The following is a 23,489-nucleotide window of genomic DNA, read 5'->3' as shown; positions in this document are numbered from 1 at the left end:
CAATGCACAAAGAGCACAGAGGAAAAGGCCAGTGTGAACTGAATGAACTTTAAGAATGTGAAAGCTATAGTTCTATCAGCAGCCTGTTTCACTTATACATCTGGAGGGGAAAATGATCAGTTTACGCAAATATGTTAACCACGTATGTACCACACGGCACAAACAAACAAAACCATATTATTTTGAAGTTTATGATGTGGCAATCGAGAAATGAAGTTACTTATCGTAAGCAGGAATCTGCAGTCGCCCACAGAACACACAGCCAGCTACAATGCATGTTATTTAAATGAGTGTGTATGAAGTAGCTACAGTTAGAGCCTTCTGAACAGTCAGTGTAGCTGTGCATATACCTTTTGCTCCTTGTTTGAAAACACACCGACAGCATATATATGGAAGTATATTTGGGGAACTGAATACCATTACAAGAAATATACTGCTTTTTTCTGACTAATGATTTTGACCAAAGGCCTGAAATGGAGTAAAAATCCAGTGTACTATACTACCAGACTACAGCACTGTTTTTAAAATAAAAAATAAACCTCCAAAATCCTCAGAATTTGAGCTCTTACAGTATGTGTTTTTTATAATCTAAATGTGTGAAGGTACTATCACCTAATTTCATATGACCTGTGTGCTGCACTGTTGAGGTTTGTTATGTGCAAACTCCCCAGTGCCCAGGGCAGGGATTTCATGAAAAAGCACTTCCTGGAAGAAGAAAGCATGAGTATGGAGAGTTTGTGAGGTTCACTGTACTTCCTGGGCCGAGAGTTTCTCCAGGGATCAGTGAGAAATCCTCACCAGCATGTTTCATTGAAGACCTGCCAATCACTGCTTTCCATCAATCGGAAGGGCACAGACCAGGAGAGAATTTATTAACACTGTTGCTGACCAAGTTAAGTCAACAAACACTGTGAGTGGACCAGTACAGTCTCAGAGAAGCTTCTCATGAGAAACAAATAAATAGAAGCTAAAATGGTTTTACGGCTAAAGAAACATTACATTAACGGTCCGGATCCAAGACCAGGAGTATTTTTTGCAACAATGAAGAATTACATGTCACAGTCCTGTGGAATTGATCTCTTGGTGTGGTGGTGGGTGTCTGAAGGGGGGGGGGGGTGTAGCAAAGGCGAAAAAGTTTAAGACTATGAAAACATAACCTCTTGAGACTTCTTAAAGGTTTTTTTAAAAATATCTAAATCTATCTTTTAGCTCTGATGAGCTCTTGATACAAGGAGTAGCTGTATTTTGAGTTATGGTGGGGTGAGAACAATTAAAAGAGCACATTATTCTTGAAGATAGAACTTCTAGATGGACAATGTGCTCTTTTAATTGTTCTCACCCCACCATAACTCAAAATACAGGCCTATTTTTCTTCAATATTTACAAACAATACAAGAGTTAACAAACCTTTCATGGTTTTAAAGTACATCTAAAACTACTTTTTAGCTCTTGCAAACTGCTACTCCTTGTATCAAGAGCTCGTCAGAGCTAAAAGATAGATTTAGATATTTTTTTTTAAATCTTTAAGAAGTCTCAAGAGGTTATGTTTTCATAGTCTTAAACTTTGTATGTATGGTAAGTATTTTGAGGAGTAGGTACCGGCACGTATTTTGGTCCAATTCAAACACTGGTTAACACTATGGTATTTTTGTAATATTTGAAGCGTCGCTACCTACCTTTTCGTTGTCTTTCGTTCGCTGAAGAAAAAAAAGTTTAAAAGTGACGCTTTTGACAGACAGTGCGACCTTCGAAGCACGGAGCGTGCGGCCTAGGCTCTTTTTGAAAATAAATATGTGGACGCGACAGTATGGTTTTGAAAGCGCATTTAGGCAAAAATATTTAGAAAGTTTAACATTTTTAATTTATGAATTTAATATATAGGCCATATACAGTATATATATAATTTTTTATTTTATAATTTTATATTTTATTTTAATTATTATTTTTTTATAATGGCGTGACGGCAACCTTACCAGCGGAAACGTTGCACAGGAGCATGAATCATGAACATACTGATTTGCACTGCATTTTTAAAAAGTCTGTTTACACGTGCAGATATGCCCAATGACCCAAGGTTAAATCAAAACAAGAAAATCCAAATAATCTGGCATATTATATTGCAATGCACCTGGGGGGACTCGTTGAAACACATAGCATACAAAATTATTTTGTTCACATTTAATGCATTTGAGTAGTATTGCAAATCCACTTTTACAGGAGTTGAAACAGTTCCTGATCATCTATAAACTCAAATGCAAATTATAACCCTTTCCACACTATTTTTTATTTATTTAAAGCGGTTAATTGGAAAATAGCCATTTGATTTCGATTGAGGGCTGACATCTGGGACCACAGATTTATACTCCATGCCCACAGACAAGGTACTTGAAATGAACTGCTTTAATAACCATGGCCGTGCATAAACAGATAACATGCCAAATGCAGAAGCACTAAATCACCACAGACGATGAGATCTGCCAGGCAAATAAATCAGGCAATAAAGCAATGGCGTGATCCTGTACTACCGCATGTGCAACATACAGCAGCAGAACAATGCTGAAAGCCTGGTGTTCAGGCATGCTCTCCGGGTAAAACGATCCAAAGGAATGCTGTCAGCAGAATTTATTATTATTATTTTTATTGTTTTGTCCTGCGTCCGGCCGGCATTCAGGAACAGGGAAACTTCAATCATTTCTCCCACGTGCTTCACACAGGAGTCCTCCAGCACCAAATCTCCACCCGATTAAAAATTTATCCGACAGCCCAGGCACCCTCTTTATTGGACACCTAAGGCTGTTCTCAGAAAATTGAGGATTTTTATTATAATTTTTACCTCACAATTACCTGTTGTCATTTTACTGGAACTTAACTTTAATTTATTAATTTCTTACAAATTAATTGAATACTTATTTGGAACAGTCATATAGACCATATGCGAGAATGAAAAAGAAGGGTGGTGTTTTACTTGATGTACCAAGCTTATTGAATCAGATATCCTTACAGTACAGAACACCATGGTTTTATGTTCTCTGTGAAATAAATAATAAATGCATTTCTGTAGCCCTAGTGGTATGGACGCCGGTGTCCACAGAATGGTAATAAACAAATATCCACAATTTATGAAAAAATGGGCCACAAACATGTCACCAATTTGAGGTCAGAGCCTGCAACAGACTCCTTTCTGACCAACAGCACTCGTTCCCTTATCAGTGCTCAGGGCAATAAATGGCAGTAAAATAAAAAGAGCCTCCCCATCCCCCAGTCACTTATTACACAGTAACCTACATCGTAAAACTTTTTTTGTACTTTCTACGGTTACCCAGTCTAGTTTATTTTTGTATGAAAAAATCATATACCCATTCAGCTTTCAGAACAGTACCTCAAGAAATCTTTCAGGAAAAGAGTTTTAAATGTCAATATGTAATGTACTTACATTGCATTCACTTTCAGAATATACAATTCAGGCTCCTTCGTCTATGTGCATGTGTCTCTGCTCCAGTTCAAGCTAACGCTTTTAGCAACTCAATGCGACAAGAATTCTTTTAGAACATGACATCTTGGAAAAACCCTTGCAAAATTTCACTGCTTTTAGTTACCTGTGGGAAAGAGGTTGGGGGTTCTCTTGAAACAATGCCATAAGCTCTCTGCTGTGTGTTGCCCCAAAGTTGTAAGGCTTTATCTAAGAGTAGCACACTAAGGTGAAAATTGCCTTTATAAATGCTTCGGGAGAAAGGCTTAACATCCTGAACCTAAACATGCAGTCATATGACAACATGCCAGGCGCGTATAGCACATTTTGCTACACTGAGATTCACACTTGATGTGACACTCCGATTTGGTAATCAGACAGATGCTAAAAATAATTATTCATTTAACTGACGAAAACGGAATGTGAACTCCGTTAAATAAGTAAACTATTATCCTTCATTTATGATTAAACACACCTGACAGACTTATAGCAACTGTATCTCCTTCCTCATATAAATCATAAATAATAATCTTTTTGACAGTTTTAATGTAGCTGCCCATTAATTAAAACTAACACTGTTCAAAACCCACAGAACAGGGCTTGAGCAAGATTTCAAAGCAGGCTAACACGTAAAAAAACGCAATTTAATTGAATTTCCATTTCAATCATACCGCATCCTTTATGTGGCTTGTTTATTGCCATTCTTCAATTGAGGTCTGTTTATTTATTTATTTCACTCACTCATTTTTTCTTTGTCACTCGGCCATTGTATATGAATGAAAGTGTGAAGCTCATCAGAGTTCAAGCAGAGACAGAGAGGCCTCTCACTCACTCTCTCTCTCTCTCTCTCTCACCTGATCTCTGGATCTGCAGCAGCCTCTCATAGACGCTATCCGAGTTCTCAATCATAGCCTTGCTCGTCTGGATTATCTGCAAAAACACAAAATAATTACCAGTTATTTTTTGTAAAAACTGATTCCATGCAAAACAAAAGAACAGGTGCAAAACAGTGAGGAGGTCTGACGTGCTCCGCAGTCCTCCTCAGTCCTTCGGGCTGTCTGTCACGCAGCCAGTCTGCCACAGTGAAAAAGGCTCAGGGCACCTGCGGGTTTACTCAGAGGAGGGGTGGGGGTCCCGCCCCCACAGACCTCTGCTCCTCTGATTGATCCTGATTGATGTTGGCGATTCCTGCAAGCCTGCCAGCCAGCGCACACACACAGCGACCTGCGCAGAACAGACTGAGCGGGGTATGCGCAGCACAGCACCGGTCCACACACACTGCTTCCCTGGAATCCACTCAGTGTTCCTGGAAGTCTAACTGCATGCTTTGGTTCTCAAAATCCTGCGCTGAACTCTAAGACTGTCTTTGAAATTGATAGGAGTCGTGATCATTCAGAAGACCCTGATGGCAGAGACCCTGACCCTGACGATTTCACTGACACAGCACCACTGAGGCCCCTAAATCAGCCCAGGCACACACCAGCACAGAGTAAAAGTACAATACCGCAGAGAGGCATGGCACAGATCATGCACTCAGAGTAACTATATTTTACAGGCAGGAGTTATTTTCTGTCCATCAGAACTCACTGGCTTACAACCCCAGTCGACCCTCAACAGGAAATCATTCACATGGCTCCTGCCAGACAGGCACTTTGTACTCATTACAAGATATTCCACCAGTGGGAGGCTGTCGGACTTTCCTTGAGGTAACTTTATCAGTGCAGACACACAATGGCGTTTATGACTTGTAATTAGCAAAAACTGTCGCTCGTTTCCTTGTCATAACATGAAGTGAAAGACAAATCGTACACATATTTATTGGTTTCTAAATGTGGCCTGGAGATTGAGCAGGACGCAGGTGCAGGGAGAGCTATCTGTGTGGATGACCTTGGGACCGACTCAGGGGAGTCGGGGAGCGGCTGGCTGACGATCAGAGAGAATAAAAGACTCCCGCGCCGAGACCACCTGACCATATTTCACACAGCAACCGTCTTTATGCATGAACATACTCACATAGCAACCGTGAAAACTGACACACAACAGATAAATGACTGAAAGACTGCCATTGCACATTTGAGGATCAAAGTTTATAGTGGGAAGGAATTCGGCTAATCCAGAAATAAAAAATACAGCAAGATATTACCTTGTGAAAAATGATAAAAAGCGCTTGTTAATCGAAAAGCCACAGTATGGGAGTTAACCTCAAGGAGGGTCCAAAAAGCTGACCATGAATGGAGTTGAAGAGAAGGACTCAAAGTGGAAATATGAGGCGGTGGGATCAAGGTCCCACGCTCAGGCCATTGCTGACAAGAAGCCAGGCTGGACCCTCGCTGCTGACTTCCCGCTCCTGACCTCTCCCTGATCCCCGCTGCTTCAAGCTGTTGAAACTCTCGAGCAGCTTTTATCACTTCTCCAGAGATCCTTGAGAATCCATTTACACTTCTCATCCAGGAAATATCATACCATGTGCTCTCCCATGGGGCCAGAGTGGTGAGGAGCCCTTACTGTGCACATAAACACAGCCACATTACTCCAAAGATGCCTGATGAAGACCTGAACCCTGGGTGGTGGAAGCGCATGCTTTGGGACAGTGACACCATTTTCTTTCTTGTTTCGGCTCTGTAGACCAGCACATTGGATTTGAAATAAAACAATGAATATGAGGTTAAAGTGCAGACTGTTAGCTTTCACTTGAGAATATATACATCCATATCAGGTGTCCAGCATAGAAATTATAACCCTAAGCGTAATCTTCATTCCATGTGAGCGCATGAATGTGCACATGCCATCATTACTAGGCAATGGAAGAATGGAAATGTTAGAATGTCTGTCCGTGGCTCCCAGCATCCTGGCGTGCTGTTTCGCCTTCAAAACAGGCTTTGCTGCTTCATTTGGTTATTGTGCACTGAAGGAGGGGCTGCCACTCACAGGGCAACTTCTCTTTCCCCAATTCCGTTTGCTGATTGTGTGTTCATGAGAATCAAGTGAGCATTGTGAATTACTTTGCATTATTTGTTTATGCAGTAGAGTCTGTCAAATGTGTCATTCTTTACAGTTACGCGTACATGATATCAAGACGCAGTTTGCCGGTCCTGACTTTGTTTACTAGCTTCGTACTGTGGCCATTTCTATTGTAATTAAGAATGACTTCCTTTGGTGTAATTTCAGTGACATTTACAGTATGTTTCATTGCCATTATAGCAATGCATACACATGAAAGAATTATGGCACAGTATTTTGCAGACCACACGCGTATACACAATTCATCCCTGTAGCCGCAGTTTATTTAAATCTATCGTTGCCTCTTCTCTGTGTCTTAATGGCAACTGCACTTAACATGACTTTATGGCAATAAAGATATCTCTCCTCTGGAGCCAGACACTCTAACTAAGAGTCCATGTTCATATTGACCACCTCAGCAAAATTTAATGTGGAGGTGTTACAGAAAGAATTAAATGTGTCTGAAAATAACACGCAGGCAAGAAGAATGGAGATAACTGAAGTACTCGGTTGTAAACCTCCTATCCCAGTGGCTCGGCAATGGTTTATTAACTAAAAACGGAGTGATGACTGTGCTAAGTGGTGCCAGCTACAGTCTCAATTAGAGCCAAGCTAACTAGTCTTTATGTACGGCACGTTATCTTAATTGGCCTTAACATTCCCCTGGTGCCTTTCCAGTTCATTGCAAAGTCATAGGAAAAGCAGACTGTCCTCCTCTTACGCCAGGAAGAGCTGTTCAATGGATCGCTGTTCCAGTGCCCACTCTGTGCCATTCACTGCATCAGGCAAACTATGCCATTATATCAGGAAGACAAAACTCACTGTACTGCCCAGCTGTATGTGTGTGTCTAAGTGTGTCTGTAGGTGTGTGTGTGTGTGTGTGTGTGTGTGTGTGTGTGTGTGTGCACTTCCATCACATTCACAAACTTTGCAGCTCATCCAGAGGCCTGGACTGTGTCTTCAAACATACATACAAACTAAAACTATAACAGGCCTTAATACATGCTTCAGTTTGAAATCTAATTATAGCTAACAGGGGGAAACAAGGTGTTATGCTGTGGTTTAGCTGGTGTTCATTCATGCATTTGATGCGGTGTGTTTAAGTATATATATGGGCATTTTGCCTTTGGCCCAAATAGAGCCCAGGACCCCTGTTGCCTCATTATGACCAATGTTGGGCATTATCGTATTCCAGAAGAAAATGTACAACCCCCACAGGCCCAAAGCCTCCTCCTTTGCATGCACTTCAGCTCCCTGTAATGGTCCAGCGGCCGCGGAGAGCAGCTAATAGAGCACTGCACTCTAATGTGTGTCCATGTGTGCATACATGAGAAGCAATTAAGCAGCAAATTCATTCGGTTCCAGATTTCTTGTATTTCGCATGAGTATTAAGGCATTCCAAGAGAGACAACCTAAACGAGACAGTGACCTGGTATAGGGTAGTTTTCTATCTGTCTTCCAGCTTCAGCTGAAAATGTATTAGAGCACAGATACATTGTGTGGCCAAGTGCATTTTATTCAGCACCACGCCAAAGCATACAGGACGTCTTGAGAATGCAGGTGGAGTCACAGCCGTATTGGGTAGGACACGATCTGACTGTGGTAACATCCATGTGTCTTTGTGAAAGTTTTTATTGTGAAATATGTGGATCTAAGAGATTGATTGCACCATGTGCACACCAAAGCACACAGTATACATCTCTGCCACCAACCTGACACATCCTATGGCCATCAATCGCATGGCAATCATGATGTACCAGGTTCAGCATTAATTACTGAATATTCTACATTGTTTTGGTATCCAGTACCACCTGTACATAAATAGGCCAACTCTTTGGCAACTGCATCCACATTAGTACCTCTGCAAACCATAACTGTGGTGTAATAACAAAGGCAATATTGAGCAATACTGAGCTCCAATACTTTTGCAGCTTCGTCAACTCCTACAATAACTTAAAACATACTTTTATGTCTGAAATATTAATGCTGATACATGGTATTGTATTGTAGGAGGTGAAGGACTATAATGCATAGAAGATAATCCAAATCCATAGTAAATAATCGTTAACCCAACAGAAAAGAATAATACTGCTATTGAAAAAACAGATGTCAGGAAGCTGGCAGAGATGACAGATCATGGACTGGGAAGAAGTGCATGGCATCTGTGTACAGCACAATAATCCTTGTACAACGATGAACCATACTGTTATAAAGAAAAAGCTTTAGTCTCTTGGCTGCAGTTGTTCTAAAATAGAGTGGTATAAAACAAGGACAAATAATGTGTTAGTTACAGAAAGGCCCATCTGATCTGTGCAGTCGGAGACTGGAGGGTGACTCACCACCTTTAATGATAGTGATTCCATTTACCATTGTTTTTTTTGTTGTTTTTTTTTTTTTACTGACAAGATTACTCATAAATCCTTTTTGTGGAAAGGCTTTCCTGGTGTGACAGCTCAGTATAAAATGCAAATCCTTGGCTTAAATGTCTTGCGGAAGGATAGCAGTGTCTGACCCAGGATTTGAACCTGAAACCTTGACACGACAAGCACGGTTCTCTAAGTGCTGCACTTCATTGGCAATATCTCAGAGAGAGACAGCGAGAGCATGCTCAACCAAGTCCATCCCGCTCACCCACAAGATGGGAGGAATACTCATAGACAATCACCCTCCAGCTCTCCTTCACACTTGTGTGATTTGGGGGGTGGGCCTGGGGGTAGGGCTACACGTGACAGCCCACAGCTGCGGCAACAATGCATGCTACTATTACTGCACTGATGGGCGAGTAAATTACCATCTTTTTGGCAGAGAAAATACAACTACATGCCACTGTATTTATAGTGTGCACAAAAGTGTAAGGTGTATCGTCTGGGTATTGTGGCAGTTCAGCTAAATAAATTCCCATCCTTGACTACCTAGTAATTAGGCCTATGATGCAATAATACCCTTGAATGCATTGAGCCTGTGCAATTCAGTTCACTGACTCTCTGCTCTTTGCTAATGCATATTAATACTGAGAAATGTGGTTCTGGCAATGCACAGGAAAAAAAACACACACACACACACACACAGACAGACAGAAATACACACAGTATCACTGTGGAATTGGAATTGAATCAATGGGGGTCAGTAATTCAGATTAACTTTGATGGCTTTTCATGGTAAAAGCAGAGACGTTGATGCTTTCTATGCTAGATATATGGAAGGGCTGTGTCAAAGTTCAGAAACGTCATTGCATTTATTCTAGGGATGCAAAACACACAGTTTGGTTCATTCAAGATTTTGGTTTGGTTCTGTCCATTTTTGATAAAGCAGAGAAAACTTCCAGGCCAAACTAATTTACTTTTTTTTTTTTTTAATAAAAATGGTTAAAAATGGTTATCAAAAATGAATCAAATCATTGAAACATTGAGAACAAACAGGCTTCACAAGTTTTCTTTCACTAAGAAAAGTGGCCCTTTGTCATTTTCAAATACAAAATATTACCCACGTTGTAGGCTACAGCCTTCAGCATAAAATGCATCACAAACTCAAACTGCATTAGACTATGTAAACAAGACAGGAAAGAGTCATCAATATAAATCTCAGATTAAAGTTCAAAGTCAACTCATAAAAGAATAACAGTTTTCCACTTGAAATTTAAATTCAGTATTCTACCATATGAAAAGGAATAGAACATGGTTGTAAGTTTTTTTCTAATGAGGTAAAGCACCACCACCCCCAAACCTCACTCACTCACTCACTCACACACACACACACACTCACACACTCACTCTCTCTCTCACAGCTCAGTCAGGCTGCCTCCTTCAGGCTCCACTAAATTCACACTCCCCTTGATCCTTTCATTAACAGCAATGAAAGGGCTGAGACTGTTCCACAGCGCTCTTAACACAGTGCAAAGATCTTTTTCATGACTCTACTGTACTTTCTCCACCTCAGCAGGCCACTAACCTACAGCACGGCAGACAGGGAATTAAGTGACTGTCATCCTGCCTCGTCCTCAGCTCTGGGCATAGTTCTTTAAGTGGAGAGGAACGGGGCAGCTGGAGGGGGGTGTCACCGCACTGGACAGGCTTGTCCACTCGTCAGCAGCCTCTCCCTCACACATTATGCAGTGAAAAATATCCCTATTGCCTACCAAGCTGCAGCAATTAAACGGTGATGTAACCGGCTCACTCTTTCATAAACCTTTTCACAATGCCAGGTGTACAAAACAGAATTTCCTCATCCGGTGTTGTGAAAACACTGCTGACTCCAGCATAGTTAACAAAATGGTAATTCTGCCAACTATGGCTCACAAGACATTGAACGTGTCATAAATCAAACACAACTGGCATCACACCTGTGCCCCAGCACTGAAATGGATCATTTGCTGGGTTGTATTAATGCTGCCGTTATTACCATTTTTCTATTCTGACAGGCCTAGTAAATGCACATAGGAAAAGAGCAGCGTGCCTATGTTCTGGAGGAGCAGTGCCTGTGACTCGTGACAAATGAGAATGCGGTCACTGGTCAGCCCAAGGTGTCTATTCCAAACCTCCCACAAAGCCTGATCTGTCACTGCAGTGGAAACATCAATTCCACTGGGAACAGACATCATCTGAATATGTTTAACGCTAATGAAATTCAAAGCTATGCAAATTAGATGCAGTGGAGAGGGTGTGCCCTCAGGGTTAAATTTAACCACCGGGAGTACAAACTAACTTGCCTGGGGAATTTATTCCTCAATTATAGCCACATCTTTATTTACAGCCATGTCCAGTTAAAATGTCAAACCACATGTTTATCTTTTTCCCCCTCAATCTAAGCACTGGTGGGTGAATCATTCTTACTTTACTGTAAATGTACATCTTATGCAGTTAAAGGGGCTGTTCACCCAGAAATGAAGTTCTAGTATGTTCCACACTTATTCAGAGTACTATCTATCCATCCAGATAGTTTTGCTGAGATTTGATTTGAGTTTTTTTTTTTTTTAATTGTTTTTTTAATTTAAATTAAAAAAAAAAAAACTCAACAGCAACATCTCTTTCCAAATAATGGAAAATGATGAATAAATAATGATAAATAATGCCATGATTACTCACAAACATCCAGAGCTTAATTTGAGCATAGTTTCATCTGGAACTACTTCTTTTAGGCATAGTATGCCAACTGTGTATATATGAGCAAAGTCTAGTGCAGACGGACTAATAATTTGAAACTTGAGTGATGGTGATGTGACATTCGCGGAATGTGACCGTTTGCTGTAGTTTCAATGTAACAACTTGTTAGGAACTGTCTTTACTAAAGCACATAACAGCTTTGAAATTCATGGTTGAGATATTAACGGATGTTTACAGGTGTTTTGTTCTATGTCATAAATTATACCCGCTAATATATCATATAGCCTACTATTAATTTCCACAGGGGATATGGTACAAATATGTCTCCTCCTCCGATGTCTTTCATTTTAACAATTTACTGTATTCTCAGTACATTCTGCATGTGCATCTTGGAGGCAATGGTTCTCAGTTGGTCAACCAAGGAATGAGTGCACAAAAAGATCTGCTTTACAAGCAACAAGTTTCACTCGCATTCGACAGGACTGTTGTTCAGCTCAGAAAAATCATGTTGCAAATTTACTTGGGTAATTGCTTGTAGACAGCGGCATTCTCCGGGGGCAAGCTTTACACTGGGGTTATTTGAGGTGGGTTTCCCCCCCCTCCACTGATCGATAAGTACATTCAGATAATGAAATGAAAGGTGCTACATGAATGTAATGCAGAATTATCTGTTTTTATAAAGCCAGGCATGTTAGCCCATCCAGGTCTGTGGATGAGATTGAGGAATTCCGTACTATAAAGATTGTGAAGGGGAAAAAAAATACTGTTCATAAACGATGTTGAAGAGTTCCATAGAATTCCCTATGGAGTAGTGCACTATAGCTTTAAGCAAGGTCATTTACCTCTACAGCTCCAGAAAAACTGCAGTTATATAAATGGGATATAGAACATATAAACCCTACAGTTCGGAGATACTATACCATAAATCACCAGGGTAAAAGGCTTTATTGAAAAGAAAATACAAATAGGCTAATCCTTAATACTTTTAAAGGACACACAAACAAGCCATATTGTGCAATTTAAATGATGTGCCCAACACTCGAAAGGGTGATAATGAACACTATTACCACTTCTGCATCACATTGTGAGTTTATGTAAGGCAGGATGCAAATACCAACACTGGAATTGAATCAAATGCGTATCGGAAGTAAATAACTGGGTATTGTGATGCAGTCCATCAAATTTCAAGGATGAGCTTTTGTCTGCCTTTTCCAATCATGACAAAACCGTATGTGTCTGGCTGTGTGAGTTCAGGCATGGTTTTTTGTTGCCTAGACAATGCAATACTTATATAATATGGTTATGTAACTTTAATCCATTATATACAATTAGTGTCCCAGCACTTAACACACTCTCATTATGATTCAATCGAAAACAGCAGATCAAAGTTGAACTAAGTACCACCCTTGACTATATAGTCTTATGAACACATACAATGTTGTCCAATCCTGTTGATGCTCTCATAATATTTTCCAAATTTTCAGCCTAATTTGTTAATGAAAAGATTACCCTTCACCTGAGAAAATGCTGATTGCTTGGTTGTTGACAAGCGTCCAACTAATGCACTAGGATCAGATCAGAGTTTTCAAAAATACAGTGTACAATAAAACATTGACATTTTGCAATAAAAGGATTCAGTGCTTGGAAATCACTGTGCTAAGCAAATACATACATGCAAAGCAGCACTTTAAGAAATATTTCAATGTTTTAAAGCACTCGCCTACTGAGTAGTTCAGTCTGTAAATGCACTTTCTCCGAGTGCTGGCTTACCCTCAACGTTGATAGCTTGAATCTGGGCTATGGTATCATCCTTCAATGATCAGCAGTCCAGATCAGTGGAAAACAACTGACCTCATACTAATCATGCCTGTATACTTTACCAGCAGCAGTTATAACTGATATACACTCTAATAAGGGCCAGCGCTCCTGTAGTGCTACTGACACTTCACTCGGTTACAGTTCTTGTGCAAGTGGCAAGCAGTATAGCATTAGTAACCTAATATAAAAACATCATTTATCACGTGTGTGATGCTAGCAGAGAGGTGTGCGGTGCTTGTAGAAATGCAGATGCTCACCACATCATAGGCCATGACAACCTTCCTCAGCACCTCAGGCAGAAGCCCCAGCGGCTCCATGGTGGGGTACTGGTCCCTCAGGTTGAACACCAGGAGGGGGGCATTGTCTGCCCCGGTGAGGCGAGACGACAGCGCCAGGATGCACTGCATGAGGTTTGCCACAGCCGACAGGCCACACAGCTCTTTAAATGGAACAATGGCATTCTGTGGGGGCAGTAAGATGGAGGGAGGACAAGGGAAATAAGAACAGGGAATGAGAGGCGTTGCTTTAACCATTCCCTTCCAATGCGGCTGACAACCTGCATGCACATGTTGTAAAGATAATTACATGTTTTTACTGCCTACAAACAGTGTATTCTTCCACACTTTGCATTATTTATTGATTGATTTATTTATTTTATATTCTTATTGTTCTTCTCCAGAACACTGACACCACACAAGTCAATTTCAAAATGGAAAACAAAGGGAAGAAGTGAAGTAAAATATAATTAAACAAAACTTGAATAAAATATGTAGATACAAAATGTTTATTTAATCAAGAAGTTAAATTGCTGAAGTTTTCAAATATTATTTTATATGAAAATATAGGCCTACTTTAGGTAACTCCATAACAGTGTGTGCATTGATGTTCAATGCAAAATGAAACTAAGAAGGATCACCCTACCCATAATTTTTTATTTTTTTTACTACAGGAGCATAGAAGCAGTTTAAACGCATCTACTTACACAATGTTTAATTACTGAAATTTTTGAATATTCAGCTGTCTCAGCATCTCATCACTGACGTTCTCTTGCCATTTTATGAAGAATTTGAATGAACCCTTCCCCTTCCACTGTGAAGGAGCAGCTTCAGTTTTACATATTTCAAAATGCATTCACACTGCATCAACCTAAGTGTTATCATCAACAAGCAATCATTGTTCAAGACTGCACTCCTCCAGACTTTCTTTTCTGACTTATTAACACATTTCATCTGACACCTAGCTAAACAAATGTGAGATATATGAACGACTTGGTTCATGTTTAGGCTACATTAGATCAGTAAATCAGTACATTTTACAGTGGGTTTGCAAAACAAATACAGATGGAACATCAAATTTGGAACAGGTATTATAACTAGTTAAAATTTCAACGTCCAAATGTTTCCAATTCTATTTCAGACTCGCAAAACAATCTTGTATCTGAAATACCACCAGAGAAATTAATGATCTTGAACTTTAAGTAAAAGTCATAAACCACCGCTCATAAAATAACGTGAAATATTATGTTTCAACGGCAGGGTAAGTTAAAATAAAAAAACCTGTCAAAAAAGTTTTTTCAGTTTCATGCTTAAGCTTTCCCAGCTTCCACCAGTGACATACAGCAGGTTTGAGTCAGAAGGACAAACTATAAAAAGCTGCTGTCAGGTCAGAACTTCATCTACATCATTACAGTTTATATGAGCTGCCATACTATTATCTAAGAGCGAGTGTACAAAAATACTTTTGACTACGGTTTGCGTAAGACAAATACGTACATTTGGATTAAAAAAAGGTCGATGCTTTTTTCTGAAATGAGATGAAGCAGATTACAGTGAGATAAGACCAGACGTTTCTCCTCTCCGGAATCAGAACTGGGCCGTACTTAGCAGAGCAAAAAAGTAATTATACCAGTACAGGGACTTACTGTTCAGGTACAAAACAAGAATACAAAACAGATATTTGGTTTTGGAATACAATTCTGTCCTTTATGCTAACGTGTTGTACTGCCCTGTAGATTGCAGCATACTCACTAGTTAAACCAAAATGTACAGCCTAGGATATTGGATTTGATGCCTGATTAAAATTTATTTGCAAGCAGCATCAGAATTACAGTGATTGATTCTCCACCTGGAGCTTATACAAGATTAAACTATTCCACACAGAAAAAAGAATTAAACAATTCATTGGTGATTAATGCAGGCTATGGACTCGAAAAATGCATAAGCGCAGAGAATTCACAATGTATGAGGAAAAGAGACAGTGAAGGGGGAGAAAGTGGCATCTACGCTAATGGCTGATTGCGATGATATAGTATTTAATTGTTATCATGGCCATAACTATATATTTTGACTAGCAGTTCCACTAGTACTAGAAGTACCAGATTTAGTATTAGTACTGCTTAATCAGAAAGGTTGACACAATTCCAATATGAAATAAAACTTTAAGTGCAATTCTTCAGATATAACATCTATCCTTCTGACAGCATAATCTGCTTTTAAAAGTATTACTTTCTTTCAGATAAAAGACATACAGAACATGCTTTCCATTTAGAAAATGAAAGGAATTATGTTCATAAGCCACTACCTGTGTGTCGGAATACACAAGGTGTCAGGATGTCTGAATTCTTACTGCTCAACTACATATTAGCTTTGAAGTCATCTTGAATCTGTGTAAAAATTGAATCTGTATTTTCTTTTTAAACGCAACACAACCAGTAAATCTTCAGAATTAAATTAAATATCAAGCTATGGGCATGGCATGAAGCTATGGCATGATGCAGCACTTATGTTCACCTGCTGTACAGATATCCCTTGAATTTACTCAACATTGATTTGGGTTTCATTTCTGGGTCATGTTAAGCATCCTGGAATATGTACTTCTGCAGACAAACATATAAAAATGAATGGGTCTTTTTGAAATTAAAATGAAAAGAAGGCAGAAGGTGTGATAGCAATACCAAGGCTGTAGTAATGTGAATCAAGATTGGGCTGGGCTGAAGATCAAATGTAAAAAAGAAACCTGCAAATGTATAATACGAATGACACAACAAATAAAGGAAACAGTGCCTTTACATTTAGTTTTTAGGAGACAAGAAAAATGTGTGACCGGAATCATCACCTGCATGTTTTCTCGAAGGTCTGTGGCCTCCCTCAGTGGCTGAGCTGCAGTTTTGAAGACCTCGTCCACGGCCTTGATGAACAGTACTCGCATACTGGCATACTCTCGGCTCCGTTTGCCCTTGCGCACTGACAGTCCACGCTTGTGAGGCTTGCCCCCTCCTCGACGGTTGGTGATGGCAACATGGGCAAACAGCCAGGCATGTGGCAGAATCTCCCCTGTCAGTGACTGAAGTGGGATATGCCGAAAGCCAGGCTGCAGGCACTCAAAGGGAATGGTGTACTGCCCAATAAACTCGTCCCCAATGTAGTCATCATCCAGCACCACAAAGCGTACCATCGCCAGCTCAGGAAGATTAATCTGAAACTCAAAGCTCTCATCAAAAATGGGGTTGTCCCCATTCTGGTGCACAGTTTTAGTCCTTTGTTCAGCGCAGTCAGCTGGAATGCCGTGAATCTCCACATAGACGTACGGGTCAACGACATCGCCCTTGGCGCTTGAGCCCTTGGGTTTGGGGAAATTCTGTCCACTGATGATCTTTATGTGCAGGAGCTGCGGGGAAACGCCGGGGACAGAGTCTTTGGTGTTAGCACTGAAATACGACACTTCCTCCCTCATGATGGCTGGACGGAGGACATATCCACAGTTCCCGTTCTGACGGAACCAGCCAATGTTCAAGTCCATCATCAGGCCTGGGGTCTGGAAGTTCATGGCCACGATTTGGCAGCCGCACTTCCAGAAGTCCTGAGGGTTCATGTTGCTCGAGTCGATCCGCATTGGGCTTGGGTAAACCCGTGCCAGAAATTTCTTATTGTAGTTCACAAAGTCACCTGGGAATTCCGTGGCACAGCGGCTGGCAAAAACCTCATTGAAGGAGCAGAACTCCCAGTACTTCTGGCACTGAAATGCTGCTTGGAAGTCCTTGAATCCCACGGATTTGCAAAGAGTCACCAGATCCGAAAGGTCCTTAGAGAGCTGAAACTTTTTGGGTGGGACACTGTTTGGCTGGTCCCCTGATTCATTGCTCATCCTCTGGGACATCTCCGCGCCCTCGTCCTCATCAGTCACATCACCCTCTGCACCTGTGCAGTTTGGGCTCAGCTTCTTACCTTTCAGGAGGATTTTCCCCTTCAGATGAGCAGGGGAGGGTAGGTAGCTATCATCAGTTCTAGGTGGATCAATGTGCAACTTATCCGACAGGATCTTTTTCAGGTGCTGGAACATGACCGTTTGTTGCTTCAGGGAACAATGGTTTTCCAGGCAGAGGATCAAGGGGAACTCGGATGCAACGAAAGCATACTTGTTGATAACATCAATGACACTGCGGAAAACAATCTGTGATGTCATGGTGTGGCCTGTGTAGATGACTGGCTCATTGTCTGGTCCATCCCACACATCCAACTCTACGCTTCTGCAGCCCATCTTTAGAGCACGAATATATCCTGTGATGTCAGAGGGGCCCCGAAACTGATCCTCAATCAAGTAAGTGTTGTGGGAGGCATTGATATAATAGTGGGACAGGGGTTGGTCCATATCCTGACAGACTGCCTTCTGTTCAGGGTCAAATATGTGGCACTCTGATGACATGAGATAATTCATGAAGCCATCTAGGGAGAGCCACCCCTTCAGCTGCCCTTCTTTAGAAGGTTCATACTTTCGGATGACTTCTAGACTGATGTCTTCACTTACCTGGGCCATACCTTGCTCTGCTTCCAGGAACATCATTAGGTCTTTGGTGTCCAAGAACTCCTTGTTACTGGAGAACTGGACTAAGAGGAAGTAAATTTCTGGTCTGGTGCAAAGATCATGAAAAACTTCAATGAATTCCTCCTTGGTTACCTCACCACCTACCTTACCTTTAAATTTGTGAAATTCTTTGAACTTTAGCTCTATTTTTACATTTTTCAGGCCAGGATTTAAGTCTTTGATCTGCTGCACAGCAGAGCACAAACTTATCTGCTTGTTGCCTTTGGTATCAGCATCAGCAAAGAGATCAGAAAGCCAGGAAGACCGCAAGTTGTCTTGGCTGCTCTGAATCATGTTGAGGGTGTGTTTCCCATAGGATATTAGGTACCGGAGCCCTGTCACCCAAATGTTCGCCACATCGGCAGAGTTTGTCACCAAATCCAGGGACTCGTAGTTCTCTCCATATATAATCGAGAAAGCGCAATCCTCTGATATCTGGTCATATATTCCATTGGTTCTGAAAATGTCTGTATTCCTCCCTGTCCGCACTTCCTTGATGGACTTGACATCTATCTTGGCCTTCTCAGACTCTTTCTTAGAGGGCTCCCACCGAAGAGACTGCATGTCAGCATCCAGCAGGAAGTAGCGGTGGTAGACGCGGGAGTTGGATCTGACCTTCCTCAGCTCAGAGCCTTCCACCATGGCATTGATGCAGTCGCTGGCACTGCTTATTTTTTTCTCTGTTGGCATGCTGCTGAAAGAAACTGTCTTCTTCCTCTCTCTACGCTGCCTCGTGCCATCCTAAAATATAAAGAACAGCGAAAAAACTGTCAGCAAGTACAACCAATTACTCAATTTTTATTACTATTAAAACTGCATTGATTTTTGATTGAATACCACACATAATTGGAATTAATGTATGGGTCCTCTTACTACATTGAACATATGTATTCTTAATTAGCACAAGATAATTAAATGTCTACTATATTGCACTTCATGGATCCAAAAACTAAACTTTGATTAAGGCCTATCTTTTATTTCAGTATAAGAAAACACTGTCAGTGACCTCAACAGGTGCAAGCCTCACACAAAGTTTCCTTATCTCCAAGAAAACTGCCTTATTCACAAGGTTTAGAAATATTTAGTCAAAGTGGACACAGTGGTAAAACGATAACAATATTAATCTCTGTATAAAGAAGTAGCCTAGTCCTAAACCATCCTCCAGAGACTGAACAGCCATTTATTCAATACTGATCTAAATAATGAGACACCTGTGACAAAAAGCCAAAAGAAATTCCGAATACAAATAAAAAACTACCCATCTGAAAAAAGAATGAGAAAAAAAAATCCAAAATCAGACCAAAAACACACCAGAAAGCTCTGAGCAGAACGATAAAAAACGACTATCATGGAGTGACATTTTGCTTTCCAACTGAAACACTGCCAATATATCTCTGTCGTCTCTGCTGGTGGAGCCACAGAGCAGCTGTCCAGAAAGGCAGAATGCATAAATTAAGGTTTCTTTATACTCTGTACCTCTGAGCCCTGGAGTGGAACATCAAACTAAATAGTCTCAATTAGGAAAAAAATTTGGCTGTTTTCATGAAATGACTTCAGTTCAGCTTGAGTCTGGGTCTTGGGGGGGAGGGGAGGGGGGCAGCAGTCGAGGTCAAGTTCAAGTCAGTATCACCCTCAGATTGATATCAGGGAACAAACAGGAAGTGAAATAATTCAAGGAGTTGGGAAATGTTGAATGCTTGTGAAGGCCTTGAAATTAGCTCAGAAGTTTGTTGATTTTAGCAGTGGCGACTTCCTGCAACAAATATGTACATGATAAAGCATACAACCTACAATAGTGTGCATATGACAGTATGCTTCAAACTGTTTTCCATGAACAAGAATCCACATTTAAATGCAAAAGTATTTTTTTAAACAGATATTGAACTATGTAGGCTATATTACAACAATGCCATTCAATAAGTCAAGCCCCCCCTATTCCAAGTACTGGGACAAAAGACTGTCATCTGTTTCACAATTCACAATGTAACCATGTTATTCTAATTATTTATTAATGGAAATGCTGTGCCATGGGTACATGGGTTCAATGCTATGGAAGTGCTTGTAGAGCCTACTTTACAAGCTAAAAAATACAAGACAAGAAAACTACAGATGATACCCAGAGAACCCATGACAACCAAGAAAGCTATTGTGATGATCAAAGAAAAACATTTATTAGAGCTATTGCAGAATGTTGAATTCCAAATTCAATGGCCTGGAATATCCAAAGGAAGAAATTAACTACTGGAGGACTTATTAATCTACAGCGATCAGGCCATCATCAGAAGACTTCAGAAAGTGATGACAGGATGATTATATGAGCTGTTAAAATGGTCAGCTTAGGTATTCGCTAATGATCTCTGTACATTGGGGGTGAAATTATCACAAGACACGATGCGCAGAAGACTATGAGAGGCAAATTGTAGAGGAATGGGCAAGGACACGCAATCTAAGTATATTTGTCTGTGGAATTTTTGTTGGTGCCAAACATGGTGGTTCCAGCTTCTTAGAAACAGCTGACCCACAGTCTGTAGAGTGCGATCAACAAAAAACATCCAGTGAGCAGCAGTTCTGCGGGCAAAAACACCTTGTTAATGAGAGCAGTCAGAAGAGAATGGGCATACTTGTTCAAGATAAACGAAAGGCCACACACGCTCAAGTAACAATTGTTTACAACAGTGGTGAGCAGAAGGGAATCTCTGAAAGCACAACATGTCAAACCTTGAAGCGGATGAGCTACAACAACAGAAGACTATGCCAGGTTACATTCTTGTCAGCTAAGAACAGGGAGATGAGGCTACAGTGGGAATGGGATCCCCAGAAGTGGATGAATGACGATTGGAAAAACATCGTCTGACAAATCTCGATTTAGGTCAGAATTTGGCCTAAATTGCACAAATCCAAGGATCCATCCTGCCTTTTGACAACAGTGCAGGCTGTGGTGGTGGCGTAATGGTGAAGGGAATGCTTACTTAGCACACACAGGGCCCAAAATACCAACTGAGCATCATTTGAATGCCAAAGCATACCTAAGTAATGTTGCTGCTGATCATGTGCATCCCTTTAGGGTCACAACCTACCCTTTTATAAATGGCTACTTCCAGTATGATAAAGGGCCATGTCACAAAACATCTATTATGTCAAGTAGGGCTGTGCTGGTAATCGGTTAACAATATAACCACGGCAACATACCCCTAAGATGTAAACCAATGAACTCTGTAACTCTGTAAGGTCATTCATTTATTTTGCGCATACCATAGCAAGACACTCGTATAGTTACTATTCCCATGTGACACGCATGAAAATTTAAATATTTTGGGAGGAAGCCTACATTAATAGCACATTTATTGCTACTAAAATAGATTATTTTCTTCTCTCAAGTAGAAATGCGGCTGCCCAGAACAGCCTATTCAAAGCTGATGTTGACTTTTGTAGTTTTATTTGGTTTTATAGTTTTATTAATCACCCGCATGGCAAGTTTACACAACATTGTTGTTTACACAGATTGTAATGGCAAGTAATCTATGTGTAATTAAGTAACAAATACGTGTTAACACTTATTTATTAATAAATAAATATGTGCATTTCATTTATTTTTAAATGACGATGCGTCCAAGGTTACATCAGCACTTTTATATTTGTGTGTGCATGTGTGCATGCATACATTAGGGTAGCCAAATTCCCGGTTTTTGAGAAAAATATCCACTTTTCAAATTATGACATTTCCACCGTTGGTCCTGACAGCTCCTAACCTTTGTTAGGAGTTGTGCATGTTGTCCGGTTTTGACAATTTCTACATCTGGCGACCCAAGCATGCGTATGTGCATGTGATTGTGTGTGTGTGTGTGTGTGTGTGTGTGTGTGTGTGTGTGTGTGTGTGTGTGTGTGTGTGCGCTCAGAAAAGCGGAGTAAAAACCAGTTGAAAGCAGTGCTTAGCAGTGAAAAATGTCTCGTTTTACTAATGTGGAGAGGGACCTACTGCTGAGACAGCCTGCTCTCAGGATGCACTCTATAACGGAAGCAGATCAACATATCGTGGCCGACATGAGTTTCCTTTGAACTTGTGAAAAACAGGACAGAGTTATTTAGAGCGTTTGAGGTTTCTCATATGGATGTAGCCTATACATTTTAATTGTTTTCATGTCATGCTACTAGAGGGTACATGTTCCTTGCATAGTACCTCTACTTTTACTAAATGCAAGAAATATGTTTTTTTCCAATCTTATTTTAATAATAATAGAGGCACTTTAATGTTCATGTCAAAGAACACTAATGTAGAGGGTGAATACATCATAAAATTTGAACTGGATTCTTTATCATATAAAATAGTGCATTCAAGCATTTAATTATTTATTTCAAGAATTTCAAGCATTTGTTATGTTTTAGCTAATCACAGTGTTAACATTAGTCTAAGCTTATCCCAGCTCTGGTCTCAGAGAAAGTTTATGATGTCAATCTTTTATTGTCAGCAACATTATAACAAGAGCCCCATGCAGACATGGTGTCTCCACATCTATGAGCACTCACCATTGAAAACCATCCCCGGACCTATAGAACAAACAGTCAATCACATCTGAATACCCCACATCTAAACAAGGGGTATCAGAGACAAAACAATCCCACTGACAAGCTTTACTGAGACTAAATTACAGCAGACAATGCTGCATTTGTTTGGTCTATTAGGTTCTGTGTTGAATACACAAAATAAACATGCTTCATGTAAGACTTAAAAAACACAGGTCGAGTGTTAACAATTTTAATGTCATGACTCAAGAGACATCAATGGGTTCACAGGACACTAAAATTCTCCATTATTTACTTTCCAATTCATACACACACGATTAACAAAAACAAGACAATAGGCCTGACAAGCCACACTGTCATGTAGCCTGCTGCTTGTAAATTTTGTTAAATCTTGTTTGTGAGCACTTGAGACTCAAGTTATTTCTCCTCTTTCCAACACTGAAAAGAGGAATTATTTTTAGGAACTGTACAAGAACACCCACTCAACAAGTAAATACTGTGCTTGAACAAAGGTGCCTGTCACAGTGCATTGTGAGTAAACTCTTTTGAAGGTTCCCTCCAGTGCATAGCACTCTCTATTAGTAGGCTAATGTTTATGCCATTTACCATACATTCCCATTCTTGCTCCAGGTTCTGCTTGTCAATTTTGCTCGTCAATTTTACTCAGCCTTTAAAAAATTCAAGTCAGCTTCTATCACCACAAAGCCACTCATCTTCTATCC

The 23,489-nt window shown here is 40.4% G+C and overlaps 1 protein-coding gene across 1 annotated transcript in view; it reads right to left on the bottom strand.

Annotated features, from left to right (window-relative positions):
• Positions 1 to 23,489, bottom strand: part of LOC118227366 (inactive phospholipase C-like protein 2) — a 61,685-nt gene that overhangs the window by 9,774 nt on the left and 28,422 nt on the right. Inside the window, exons 2-4 of the mRNA XM_035417742.1 lie at positions 16,501 to 18,987; positions 13,644 to 13,847; positions 4,324 to 4,399 (exon numbers count right to left, since the gene is read on the bottom strand). Coding sequence (XP_035273633.1) covers positions 4,324 to 4,399; positions 13,644 to 13,847; positions 16,501 to 18,987 — 2,767 coding nt within the window. The remainder of the gene's footprint in view (positions 1 to 4,323; positions 4,400 to 13,643; positions 13,848 to 16,500; positions 18,988 to 23,489) is intronic.

Source organism: Anguilla anguilla, chromosome 1 (genome assembly GCF_013347855.1).
Source record: "Anguilla anguilla isolate fAngAng1 chromosome 1, fAngAng1.pri, whole genome shotgun sequence".
Lineage (NCBI taxonomy): Eukaryota > Metazoa > Chordata > Actinopteri > Anguilliformes > Anguillidae > Anguilla > Anguilla anguilla.
Note: the sequence above shows the minus strand (reverse complement) of the source record. Positions and strands in the feature narration are given on the sequence as shown.